Source organism: Anomaloglossus baeobatrachus, chromosome 5, assembly GCF_048569485.1.
Source record: "Anomaloglossus baeobatrachus isolate aAnoBae1 chromosome 5, aAnoBae1.hap1, whole genome shotgun sequence".
In the NCBI taxonomy this organism is placed as follows: Eukaryota; Metazoa; Chordata; class Amphibia; order Anura; family Aromobatidae; genus Anomaloglossus; species Anomaloglossus baeobatrachus.
Window position 1 is genome coordinate 296,872,605 of NC_134357.1, and position 13,557 is coordinate 296,886,161.

General features: G+C 47.7%; 1 protein-coding gene across 4 annotated transcripts in view; it reads right to left on the reverse strand.

The window, feature by feature from the left end:
• Window positions 1-11,593: 11,593 nt before the first annotated feature.
• SAP30BP (SAP30 binding protein) overlaps window positions 11,594-13,557 on the reverse strand; it is an 81,421-nt gene continuing 79,457 nt past the window's right edge. For all 4 annotated transcript variants that reach the window (XM_075349625.1, XM_075349623.1, XM_075349622.1 and 1 more), the window contains 2 exons: window positions 12,166-12,250; window positions 11,594-12,078 (listed from right to left, as the gene is read on the reverse strand). In XM_075349625.1, coding sequence (XP_075205740.1) covers window positions 11,897-12,078; window positions 12,166-12,250 — 267 coding nt within the window. In that variant the 3' untranslated portion in view covers window positions 11,594-11,896. The remainder of the gene's footprint in view (window positions 12,079-12,165; window positions 12,251-13,557) is intronic.

The window sequence follows — 13,557 nt, forward strand, 5'->3', positions numbered from 1 at the left end:
TTATTTTGGCCTAATCAGATCACAGGACATGGTTCCAGTAATGTCCTTAGTCTACTTGTCTTCAGCAAACTGTTTGCAGGCTTTCTTGTGCATCATCTTTAAAAGAGGCTTCCTTCTGGGATAACAGCCATGGAGACCAATTTGATACAGTGTGTGGAATATTGTCTGAGCACTGACAGGCTGAGCCCCCACCCCTTTAACCTCTGCAGCAATGCTGGCAGCACTCATAAGTCTGTTTTGATATGACACTGAGCCCGTGCACTCAACGTCTTTTATTCACCATGACGAGACCTGTTCTGAGTAGAAACTGTCCTGTTAACCAACTGTATGGTCTTGGCCACAGTGTTTCACTTTAGGTTCAGGGTCTTTGCAATCTTCCTATAGCCATGGCCATCTTTATGTAGAGCAGCAATTTTTTATTCAGATCTTCAAAGAAGTCTTTGCCATGAAGAACCTTCAGTGACCAGTATGAGAGAGTGTGTGAGTGATAACACCAAATGTAACACACCTGCTCCCCATTCATACCTGAGACCTTGTAACACTAATGAGTCATATGACACCGGGTTGGGAAGGAAAATGGCTAACTGGGCACAGTTTGGCCATTTTCAGTTAGGAGTGTACTCACTTTTGTTGCTAGCGATTTAGACATTAATGGTTCTGTGTTGAGGTATCTAGAGAGCACCAAATTTACACTGTTATACAAGCTGTACACTGACTACTTTACATTGTATCAAAGTGTCATACAGTCACATGAAAAAGTTTGGGCACCCCTATTAATGTTAACCTTTTTTCTTTATAACAATTTGGGTTTTTGTAAACAGCTATTTCAGTTTCATATATCTAATAACTGATGGAATGAGTAATATTTCTGGATTGAAATGAGGTTTATTGTACTAACAGAAAATGTGCAATCCGCATTTAAACAAAATTTGACCGGTGCAAAAGTATGGGCACCCTTATCAATTTCTTGTTTTGAACACTCCTAACTACTTTTTACTGACTTGCTAAAATACTAAATTGGTTTTGTAACCTCATTGAGCTTTGAACTTCATAGGCAGGTGTATCCAATCATGAGAAAAGGTATTTAAGGTGGCCACTTGCAAGTTGTTCTCCTATTTGAATCTCCTATGAAGAGTGGCATCATGGGCTCCTCAAAACAACTCTCAAATGATCTGAAAACAAAGATTATTCAACATAGTTGTTTAGGGAAGGATACACAAAGTTGTCTCAGAGATTTAAACTGTCAGTTTCCACTGCGAGGAACATAGTAAGGAAATGGAAGAACACAAGTACATTCTAAATTTTACTGCGCAATGCTTCTGACCAACAATAGTACAGGTGCTGATATAAAAGGGGCTGCATTAAAGCTGCCATTATGGGCAGCCAGGAGTGCTGCTGGGAGAGGCAGTGAAGGGGCTGCAGCGCTAAACCTGCACTACAGCTCCTTTTTTCTTCCTAACATAGGTTGTCTGTGGTTAATATTGTACAGTATTCAAAAATATCGCTACTACAAAACCTAATACCTTCCAAATAAGACCAATGATATTTGGACCCAATGCAAATGCAGACAGTGAAAATAGTAGCAATGCTAGGAAGCTGGAAAGTTTTACAAGGCTGCTTTATTTTGAATGATAGAATTGATTTTCACCTTTATATTTGTCTATAAAGTGTTTTATTTCCCTCAGCTATTGGAACACAGTGTCCATCGAGTATTACGCAGACGCTTCCTGCTTTGGGGTTGTACAGTATGTTGGATGAGTCTGGGCTTGATCTGCCAGAGGTGACAGATTCTGAGGAATGTAGGAGGAGCAGGTCTGACACGCGTCAAGACTGTCTCATTGAACGGGAGGATTCCACACCGCGCTACCTCAGGGTGTTTTATTTCCATACCTGATATCACTAGAGCGGCATTGTCTCGGCTGAGCAATTTTATTGGGAACTCCATGTTCAAGCACAAGTCAATAGAAAGTTCGTTCTAATTAGATGAGCTCGACAGGGTCGTGATATGTTATCATGTTGATCTTCTTTTGATAAAAGAACTAGGAAAGGACTGAGAAGTATATTGTGAAAGGACATTAAAGTTAACACAGCAAACGCAGAAGTATAGTGTAGGCCGCTTTACACACTGTGATATCAGTACCAATATCGCCAGCGTGCGTACCCGCCCCCATCAGTTGTGCGACACGGGCCAATCCCCGGACCCGTCACATGGACTTACCTTCCCTGCGACGTCGCTCCTTTCTAAGGGGGCGGTTCGTTCAGCGTCACAGCGACGTTACAGCAGCGTCACTGAACCGCCGCCCAATAGAAGCGGAGGGGCGGAGATGAGCGGGACGTAACATCCCGCCCACCTCCTGCCTTCCGCATTGTGGCCGGGACGCAGGTAAGGTGTGGTTCCTCGTTCCTGCGGTGTCACACGGAGCGATGTGTGCTGCAACAGGAACGAGGAACAACTTTGTTACTGCTGCAGTAACGATATTTGAGAATGGACCCCCATGTCACTGATGAGCGATTTTTCACGTCTTTGCGACGATGCAAAATTGCTCATAGGTGTCACACGCAACGGCATCGCTAAAGCGACTGGATGTGCATCACAAATTACAACACAAGTTATACTGAATCTTTTTTCACAAACTTATATACAAGGTGGCCATAAAATAACCTAAGGTGTTTGGAGCTGTGTGCAGACTGACCCAGTGGACAGAATTGGCTGAAAATTGGTATGTACGCTGTTCAAGGCATGGAGAAATGGAAGGCATCTTAAAATTTTTTTTATACCAAAACTCCCCACTAAGTGAAAAAGTGGCACTGTTCAGTGAGCGAGCGACCCAAAAACAGTGTGCAGATAATTAGAGATGTCACAATTGTTCCAAAGACTAGCATAACTGTTTCATGCATGGTGATCATGTTCATCCTATGCAGAACATGCTCGACGCTTGCGTGTCACATGTCTGGTGGGACGCTGCACACTTCCAAAATGATGCAGTCGTTGAGGTCAGCCAGGGTGTCAACATTTCCCCAATAAATACGCTCTTTCAAGTGTCCCCACAACCAGAAATGTGCATGTAGAACGTTCTTCACATGATTTGCGATGTGGGGAGGCGCTCCATCATGCATGGTCGTCTGAAGACAATGCCGCTGTTGGAGTTGCAGAACGACCACTGTTTCCAGTATTGTTTAGTATCTCGCTGCTGTCACAGAACAGGTAGCAACCGTAGTTGGCCTCATTTCTTTGTAAAAGAACAGTCTGAGGATGAATGATGAGGTGAAGGCACACCACACTGTTACCTTTGGTAAATGCAGAGGAACCACCTCGACCGCAGGCGGATTTTCAGTAGCCCATATGTGATAGTTTTATGTGTTACCCGCTCCATTCAGGTAAAAATGCGCTTCATTGCACCACAGAACATTCCAAGAAGATCAACATGATAACATATCACGACCCTGTCGAGCTATCCATAATCTGTCTCCTCCATATATCTCTGAACTAATCTCTCGCTACACTCCAAAACGTAACCTCCGGTCCTCCCAAGATCTCCTTCTATCCTCCTCTCTCATTCGCTCCTCATGCAACCGACTCCAAGACTTCTCCCGAGCATCCCCAGTCTCCTGGAACTCACTGCCTCAACACGTCAGACTATCTACTACACTCGCAAGCTTCAAACGGAACCTAAAGACTCATCTGTTCAGAAATGCCTATAACCTTCAATGACCTCACTGCTCCACCCCCGTGCGGAGCTGCCGCCCCACCCCCGTGCGGAGCTGCCGCCCCACCACCGTGCGGAGCTGCCGCCCCACCACCGTGCGGAGCTGCCGCCCCACCACCGTGCGGAGCTGCCGCCCCACCACCGTGCGGAGCTGCCGCCCCACCACCGTGCGGAGCTGCCGCCCCACCACCGTGCGGAGCTGCCGCCCCACCTACACCCCACCTACTGTCTCCTCCCCAAAATCCTTTAGGATGTAAGCCCGCAAGGGCAGGGCCCTCTTCCCCCTGTGCTAGTCTGTCTATTGTAACGTGTACATGTATTCTGTATGTAACCCCCTCATGTACAGCACCATGGAATCAATGGTGCTCTATAAATAAACAATAATAATAATAATAATAAATAATAATGGCCAATTGCAATCCACTTCCACTCTCACCAGAAACATGAATGCAAATGTCATGTGGGTATCATTGTCAAGAGGAAGGCGTTGTTGATTATGGCTAGTTTTGTACGGGTATGCCTGCAAGACTTTTCAGAGAACTTTCCACACTGTGTTGTACGGAAGCCCCAATTGCCTGCAAACATTGTGTGCACTGCATTTCCCGGCAGGACTGTTCAAGTCATGTTCCACGACGGCAGTGGCAATGTCCTCCACAACCTCTTTGCTTACTGGTCATCGCTCGTGACCTGGCTGAACACTCAGTAACCATAGTGCCTCAAAACGTGTCATCTGTCTCAGCGAATTGACAGCCATTGGACCGCTACGAGTGTGAAGGTCTTTCAAACGACGAGAGACTCAGTGTAGCTGAAGCATTCCTAGCATTGTCATAAAACAACCGCACTAAGGCTATGTGCCCACAGGGAAAGTGTCCTGCGGATGTAACCGCAAGAGCTCCCAGAAAACCGCACCACAACTTTGTCTGTTTACATGCTGCGGTTTTATTGCGGAATGTCCTGCAGTCTTTCTGCATTGAGGATATAGTACCATGGCTTCGTCACTGCATCCTCAATGCAGAACAAGTGCTGCAGTGATCAGGGAGTTCATACTTACCTCCATCACGCAGCACTTCACTTTCTGGCCATGTCTGTCTGCACGTTGGCGGGCCTGAACTAGCTCCAGCTGTCACATGACTGGAGCTCTTGAAGGCCCCGCCCACCTCCTGCTTCTGGCTCCACCGCACCGGAGGAAGGGACTCTGGTGTCTGCTATCAAGGCAGGTAAGTATTGCACCCTGCGGAGAAATCCGCAGGAATAATTGACATGCTGCAGATTTTTCCGTAGGAAAATCCGCATTATTTCTGCTGTGGAAAAAACGCAGCATGGGCACAGCAGTCCCCAAATGCCATGGAAATGCCCAGGGACTCACTGTACTGCAGATTTTTGAAAAATCCGCGGAATTTTCACGAAAAAAAATTGCAGCAAATTCCGCGAATTTTCCACAGCGTGGACACATAGCCTAACAGCGCATGATCCGGCAAAAAGACAGGCATCTTGCAGACTGAGTTGCAAGGCGTGCTCACTGTGCAGCGCAACTTTTTCGCCTGGTGGGGAGTTTTGGTATATTATTTTTTTTTTTTTTTTTAAGATGCCTTCCGTTTCCCCATGCTTTGAATAGCATACATATCAATTTTCAGCCAATTCTGTCCACTGGCTCCAAACACCTTAGGTTATTTTATGGCCACCTTGTATCATCAGTCTACTCAGCACCTATCTATAACACAGTGCCTGCAGATTGAACCACATTTTCCTTGTGACAGGTTCCCTTTAAAAAGGTTTTCCACTCTTTGTACATCCCCTTTTTATTCCCCATGATTGGACCTTAAGCGTTTCTATTATTTTAATGGGGGCAGTCACACTAAGCAACTTACCAGCGATCCCAACAACGATAGGGATCGCTGGTAAGTTGCTAGGAGGTTGCTGGTGAGATGTCACACTGCGACGCTCCAGCGATCCCACCAGCAACCTGACCTGGCAGGGATCGCTGGAGCGTGGCTACACGAGTTGCTGGTGAGGTCACCAGCAACCAGTGACCAGCCCCCAGTGCCGTGTGGAAGATGCTGCGCTTGGTAACTAAGGTAAATATCGGGTAACCAACCCGATATTTACCTTGGTTACCAGCGCACGGAGCTACACGTGCAGAGAACAGGGAGCAGCGCACACTGAGCGCTGGCTCCCTGCTCTCCTAGTTACAGCACACATCGGGTTAATTACCCGATGTGTACTGCAGCTAAATGTGCACAGAGCAGGGAGCAGCGCACAATGCTTAGCGCTGGCTCCCTGCTCTCCTAGCTACAGCACACATCGGGTTAATTAACCCGATGTGTCCTGCAGCTACATGTGCACAGAGCAGGAGCCGGCACTGACAGTGAGAGCGGCGGAGGCTGGTAACAAAGGTAAATATCGGGTAACCAAGGACAGGGCTTCTTGGTTACCCGATGTTTACTGTGGTTACCAGCCTCCGCAGAAGCCGGCTCCTGCTGCCTGCACATTTAGTTGTTGCTGTCTCGCTGTCACACAGAGCGATCTGTGCTTCACAGCGGGACAGCAACAACTAAAAAATGGCCCAGGACATTCAGCAACAACCAACGACCTCACAGCAGGGGCCAGGTTGTTGCTGGATGTCACACACAGCAACATCGCTAGCAACGTCACAAAAGTTGTTCGTTAGCAGCGATGTTGCTAGAGATGTTGCTTAGTGTGACGGGGCCTTTATACACCTGTGCTGGCGCTGTTCCAGTGGTGTCGGTTCTCGCTTCCTGGGGCTCACGTGAGGTTGTTACGTCATGCGAACCCTGTGCCCAGTCACTGCCAGCTTTGCTCTCCCCACCCGCCTTCGGGCACATAAGCAACAGGAAGTGAGTGGCATCCACAGCTCTCCTCCTCTGGATTACTCATACATCTGAAGGCTTGGTAACATTAGTAAGTTTTTATTTTACAGAGTATTAATTTTATTCTATAAGTATATGAGGGCTCCTTGGTGTACCGGTGGTGTCATCAAGATCAGTGCACCATTCCACGACCACAGTTACAATTCTTTGCACTGTTCCAAGTTGCTACCTCAATTGGATCCCCAGTCCTGAACAGTGACATGGCAGGATCCGTGAGCACGCCCAGTGTTAGTTATGCAGTGCGTTCTCATCCCCCTCTCCTGTGTACAGCAGTCGCTCAAAGCACACAAGATCACACAGTAACAGGACAAGAGAGTGCTCTGAAACTGGGCTCCTTCAGAGTCATAGGGCGCTCTCATCATTCTTTGCCAGAGTTGGTCACCTGCTAATGTGGGATCCTGTGTGCAGTGAGCGCAGTTAGGCCGGAGCCGCACGGGGATCTACTGCGATCCTCGCATGACACTTGTCTCACGCTGGCAGCACAGCAGGAGCAGAGTGTCATGCGAGTGTCACTGCGACTGAGGTCCGATCATGTGATCAGACCTCAGCTGCAGGGAGGTGGGCTGGCACTGAGGAGGGATGGGCCGGAGCTGCGGAGGGGAGGGAGGAGATTTATCTCCCGCTCTCCTCCGCAGCCAGCTATTGCCATTCTCGCCCTGCACTCGTTGTACATTGGTGTACCGCGAGTGCAGTGCGATTTTTAGATAGACTTGAATGGGTGCAAGAGAAACCTGGATCGCATTAGTCGCAGCATGCTGTGATTGTTTTCTCGGTCTGATCAGGGCTGAGAAAATAATCGCTCATGGGTGCTGGAACATAGGCTAATATTGGTCCGAGTGGAACGTGATGTTTTATCACATCCCTTTCGCTCCGATTTTCACGCCGTGTGTCTTATGCCTACTTTACACGGGACGACCGATCGTGCGATTTCTCGATTGATCGTACCCGCCCCCATCATTTGTGCATCACGGGCAAATCGCTGCCAGTGTCGCACAAAGTCGTGAAACCCCTGTCACGCGTGCTTACCTGCTGAGCGACCTCGCTGTGGCCGGCGAACGTCCACTTCCTGAATGGGGAGGGACGTTCAGTGTCACAGCGACGTCACACAGCCGCCGACCAATAGAAGCAGAGGGGCGGAGATGAGCGGGATGTAAACATCCCGCCCACCTCCTTCCTTCCGCATAGCCGGCGAGAGCCGCGGGTCGCAGGTAAGCAGAGTTCATCGCTCCCGTGGTGTCACACGGAGCGACGTGTGCTGCCACGGGACCGATGAACAACCAGCACAAGTAAAAATAAACGATATGAAACTGAGCGAAGAGTACACGACTCATGATTTAAGAGCGACACTGCGTCGCTCAGAGGTTTCACATGAGACGACGTCGTGTATGATGCCAGATGTGCGTCACGAAAACTGTGACCCCGACGATGCATCGCACGATCCGTTGTCTCGTGTAAAGCACCCTTTAGGCCTAACAGAGAGGAGAGAGGGGTGAGAACACACCTGCACACGCTGGCACTGTGTGTGCTCTCAGCTCTTAGAGTGTAGGTGTGTATAGTGCTGAGGATTCAATTCGGACAGTATTCCAAAGTGAGTGCTGTCAATCAATATAAGGGGAGTGCTGGGCGAGATGGTTAAATGGTCCATTAGTATGTCTATGTCTCTCTCTCTTTTCTCCTGCTGGCAAGCAAAGTTCCCTCTCTGTCCACTGGGGTTTCTACAGGCAAACTGATCCAGCAATCCCCACTGACACCCATCATTACCATCTAAAGCGGGCTTTACACGCTACGATTTTGCTACAGCGATGTCGTTGGGGTCACTGAATTTGTGACGCACATCCGGCCGCTGTAGAGATCTCGTAGTGTGTGACTCCAAGGAGCGATTTTGGATTGTTGCAAAAACGTCCAAAATCGCTCCTCGTTGACATGGGCGTCCGCTCCCAATTATCGATACTATCGCTTTGCCATTGTTCTTCCTCGTTCCTGCGGCAGTGCACATCGCTGTGTGTGACCCCCGTAGGAACGAGGAACATCTCCTTACCTGCCGCCGGCCACAATGCTGAAGGAAGGAGATGGGCGGGATGTTCGTCCCGCTCATCTCCGCCCCTCCGCTTTTATTGGGCGGCCGCTTAGTGACGTCACTATGACGCCGAACGGACCGCCCCCTTAGAAAGGAGACGGTACGCCGGTCACAGCGACGTTGCTATGCAGGTAAGTATGTGTGACGCGGGTGCGCGATTTTGTGCGCGACGGGCAGCGATATGCCCGTTTCACACAAAAGATGGGGGCGGGTCGCATGCTAGCGATATCGGTACTGATATAGTAGCATGTAAAGCCACCCTAAGGCTATGTTCAACATATCCAGTAATCATTCGTTAGAACGGATCCAGCAGCAATCCATTGACAAAAAAATTGTACAAACAAATTTTTTTGTCAGTTTTGGAAAAATAGATTTTTCCTTGATAAGTTTTTTTCTTTTTAACATGGAAGTCTAAGGAAAACTTATCCGTTAAATGATTGCTATTTTTCTTCTAATTGAAATTGATCCAGTAGGAAAAAAATTGGATCACTTACAAATGAAAAACGGATGGATAAATAATAATCCGGCAACAGATCCGTTCTCCATAGACTCCCATGTTAAAAAAAACAAATCTTGCAAAAATTATTTGCATTTGCACAACTTTTTTGCCAATGTATAGCTGCTGGATCCATTTTAATGGATGATTACAGACCATGTGAACTTAGATTTAGCCACATGCAGGTAAGGCTGAGTGCAGGGTGGAAAGGTTTATATAGTCTGCACCTGATGGGGAGTCAGAACTGCAGACAAAGACAATCTATTTTGTTTCTTTTGTATGACTTGGTTGTTTTCTTGATCTGTACAAAGATTGCAAGCTCTTTCTGTACTCAACAAGGGAAATGGAACCAATTTAATATTTAAAATTTTCCTTTAATGATTTGAATCAAGTGTATATGCCTTTAAGACTGTTTCTGGGTAATGGCATATGGTGTATTTTAAGGGAATCTGTCAGCAGGATTTTCTACCTAATCTGAGAGCAGCATGATATAGGCAAAGAGATTATGAATCTAATGATGTTGCACTTACTTGCTGGGTACAACTGTTCTGAAAATTAGAATTTTTAAGTTTAGTCATGTAGCAGAGCTGACTGAGCTTCCCCACTTACACCAGGCTCTCGATAGAAATTGTACATTGACAGTGATGTGTCAGAGGGGGCGTACCGGACCGCCATGTGAGTGGCATACTGTAGTTCAGTAATGATAATCATCCTGCTGCTTAAACAACAACAAATTGGACCTCGACAAGACAGGCATCCTTGAATTTTCTGTGTTAACACTTGCAGCATGCTGGCTTCAGATTACATAGCAAAAACCTGCTGACAGATTCCCTTTAAGGGCAAGTGGGAGAAGATGTGTGGTTCTTGTTCAGTGTGTGAACTGCATCAGACAAAAGTAGCTGCAACCTAACCCCAAACTTCCTGATGTTTTATATTTTTTTTCTCAAAGTAAATACGAGCTTTGATAGAAACTTGCTGAATGACAAACTTCTATGATGGCAACAACGCCCACAGCCGATCAGGGTGGACAATTGTAATGGAAATGGATTAAGATCACACTGAGCCCTAGGCCACACTAAGGATGAATTGAAGAGCCCTCCTTTAACATAAGCAATGAAACAGGTTTTATATCAAAATTAATATCCAATCTACACTACAAGTATAATTTTTATATGCGCCATGTCTCCTATATGAATGTATAAAAGGCTTAATTTGAGTTTGGGGGGAGGAGGTGACAGACTCCTTTTAAAGATTTTTTTTTTTAACATCTCAGCCCTGTTATTGTGAAGTGAAAACATTTGTGAGAAAAGGCAGCTTATGTGCAGCGCTACATCAGATCACAGTATTGATGCCAAGTTGCTTAAGAGTATAGGGCACAGAATCTGGCTCTTTGGTTGCAACACTCCAAAGCTCTGGAGATGTTGTTCAAAGGGCATTTCATGGTTTGGGTTTCCATCGTCAAATGGTTGTATGAAGTTAAAAACTGCTATGCAATCCTGAGCATAAGAATCACATGGGATGGAAGAATCTTGCGGATACTAGGAGAAGGGTTTCAGACTGGATGAGTAGTGCCATCTGTAACTCAAAGGCGGGGGGCTATTTTTTACTCATAAGTTCCAGATAAGTGAAACTGAAAATTCTCTTCTGATTAGTAAATCCTAAATATTAGTAAATATCTCCAAAAGCAAGTCCATTCTAAGGATATGCAGTATCTCCAAGAATTTTGCTACATCACAAGACAAAAAAATCCCTTAAAGAGGTATACTCATCAGGGACAAACCCCTTTTTCAAAATGCAGACTCCAGAACAATCAGGGGGATGCTGCCCCTTAGGCCGGGGCCACACAGGGCACTATTGTGATGCTCACATGACACTCGGTTCACACTGGCAGTACAGCAGGAGCTGAGTCATGCTAGTATCCCTGCGACTGCAGTCCGACTGTGCGAGCGGACCTCAGCTGCAGGGGGCGGTCCAACGCTGTGGAGGGGTGGGCTGGTGCTGAGGAGGGAAGGGAGGGATTTATCTCCCTCTCTCCTCCGTTGCCGGCTATTGCCATTCTCGCCCTGCACTTGCGGTACACCGGTGTACCGCGAGTGCAGTGCGATTTTTCTCTCACCCCATTCACTTGAATGGGTGCGAGAGAAAAGAGTCTCGGCTTACAATCGCAGCATGCTGCGATTGTTTTCTCGGTCCGATTAGGGCTGAGAAAATAATCGCTTATGTGTGCTGACACACAGGCTAGAATTTGTCCGAGTGGAATGCGATTTTTTATCGCACTCCACTCGCACCGATTTTCTCGCCGTGTGGCTTAGGCCTAATTTTGGTGGTGGAAACCTTCCCTTACCTGTCCTCCTCTGTGAGGTTACTGGATCAAATAACTTGGAGGGTAAAAACTAGAAAGAGAATTTGCAAATATAGTTGTAAGTTGTAATAAAAAAACACTAAGAATTTAATAATTGAAATTAAAAGTTGAAACAAACTTCTATACATCTGAAAAATCTCAGGTAATTCACAAACTGTACACTGATTTTCTTTAAAGGAGGATCCCAGCTTCAGAGGCGTTAATGGTCAGGGAACAGTCTTCCCACTCATTGTCCCCCATCACGCTGTAATAAATCTTCCAGAGCTACAGGATCAGAGATTCACATCCAAAGCTTTGTTTGGTGACTGTTGAGCAGTTCAGAGTCAAGAAAACACAAGTCTATTACTGGAGCCCAGCCTATTGGGATCATTGCTTAGCCTTCTTGACGATCGTACCCACAGCGGAGATGACGGTAGTCTTTGAGCCACTTGCGCTTGTGGTTACTGTGACAACAGACGGCAATGTGGCGGTGGTGGTGAGTATGGTGGGCTGGGTAATGGTGGTCATTGGTATAGCGGAGTCCCACTTGCTCTTCCTCTTTTGTGCATCTGTAGACATAACATAATAATGAGATGGTCATGCATACAACCCTTTCTGCTTCCATGTAATGGTAGAAGCATCTAATAGGCACTCACCTGCTGTCGCTGTAGTGGTGGTGCTTGTTGTTCCGGTTGGGGCGCTGGTAGTGGTACCTTTTTTAGTGCCAGTCACAAACTCAATCTGAAAGTGAGAAGTGATTGGGGGTAACATTAAATGTCGTATCTATATATATAATTGCCTTATTCTGTCTGTCTGTCTGTCATGCTCCAAAATTGTGTCCTTACGGTGACACAAAGCTGATTGGCCGCTGGGCTCGCCATGGCCCCGCCCCCCCACACGGATTGGCCTCTCGCCCCGGCTCTCTGCAGGCCCCGCCCCCCTCACGCAATGCACGCTCGCTCTGGCCCAACTGACACGGAGCTCCGACTCCCAGGTGAGTACACACATCAGATCACACTCACTCTCACACACACCTCACACATCACATCCACACACTCACAACATCCTGGGATATCGCTTGCTTCTACACTGGGATCTTGACGGAGGCCGTGAACGCTGGTAACCATTATACACATCGGGTAACTAAGGTCCCTTGGTTACCCGATGTGTATCATAGTTACCAGTGTACACCGGCTCCGTCACGATCCCAGCAGCGCCAGACATAACCTTGCGATGCTGGGATCTTGACGGAGGCTGTGAACACTGGTAACCATTATACACATCGGGTAACTAAGGTCCCTTGGTTACCCGATGTGTATCATAGTTACCAGTGTACACCGGCTCACACTCACTCTCACACACACCTCACACATACATCACATCGCATCCACACACTCACAGCATCCGGCGATATCGCTTGCTTCTCGGCCTCGATACTGTGCTGTTGTGACCTTCCAGGACCTGCCGGAGGATCACATGGCCAGAAGCATGTGGTATCTCCGGATGTTGTGAGTATGAGCGCGTATGTGCAATATCGTCAATGTGTGTGTGCGTGAGTGTATGCGATCGGGTGTGTGTGAGTGTATGCGTGAGTGTATGCGTGAGTGTATGCGTGAGTGTATGCGTGAGTGTATGCGTGAGTGTATGCGTGAGTGTATGCGATCGGGTGTGTGTGAGTGTATGCGATCGGGTGTGTGTGGGTGTGTGTGAGTGTATGCGATCGGATCTGTGAGTGTCGGCAGAGGAGTATGACGTGCTGGAGGAGGCTGAGAGGAGAGAGGCATCAGCTGGGGACCGAAGAGGCTGATGCTGGGGACAGAGAGGCTGATGCTGGGGACAGAGAGGCTGATGCTGGGGACAGAGAGGCTGATGCTGGGGACAGAGAGGCTGATGCTGGGGACAGAGAGGCTGATGCTGGGGACAGAGAGGCTGATGCTGGGGACAGAGAGGCTGATGCTGGGGACAGAGAGGCTGATGCTGGGGACAGAGAGGCTGATGCTGCGGGGAGAGAGGCTGATGCTGCGGGGAGAGAGGCTGATGCTGCGGGG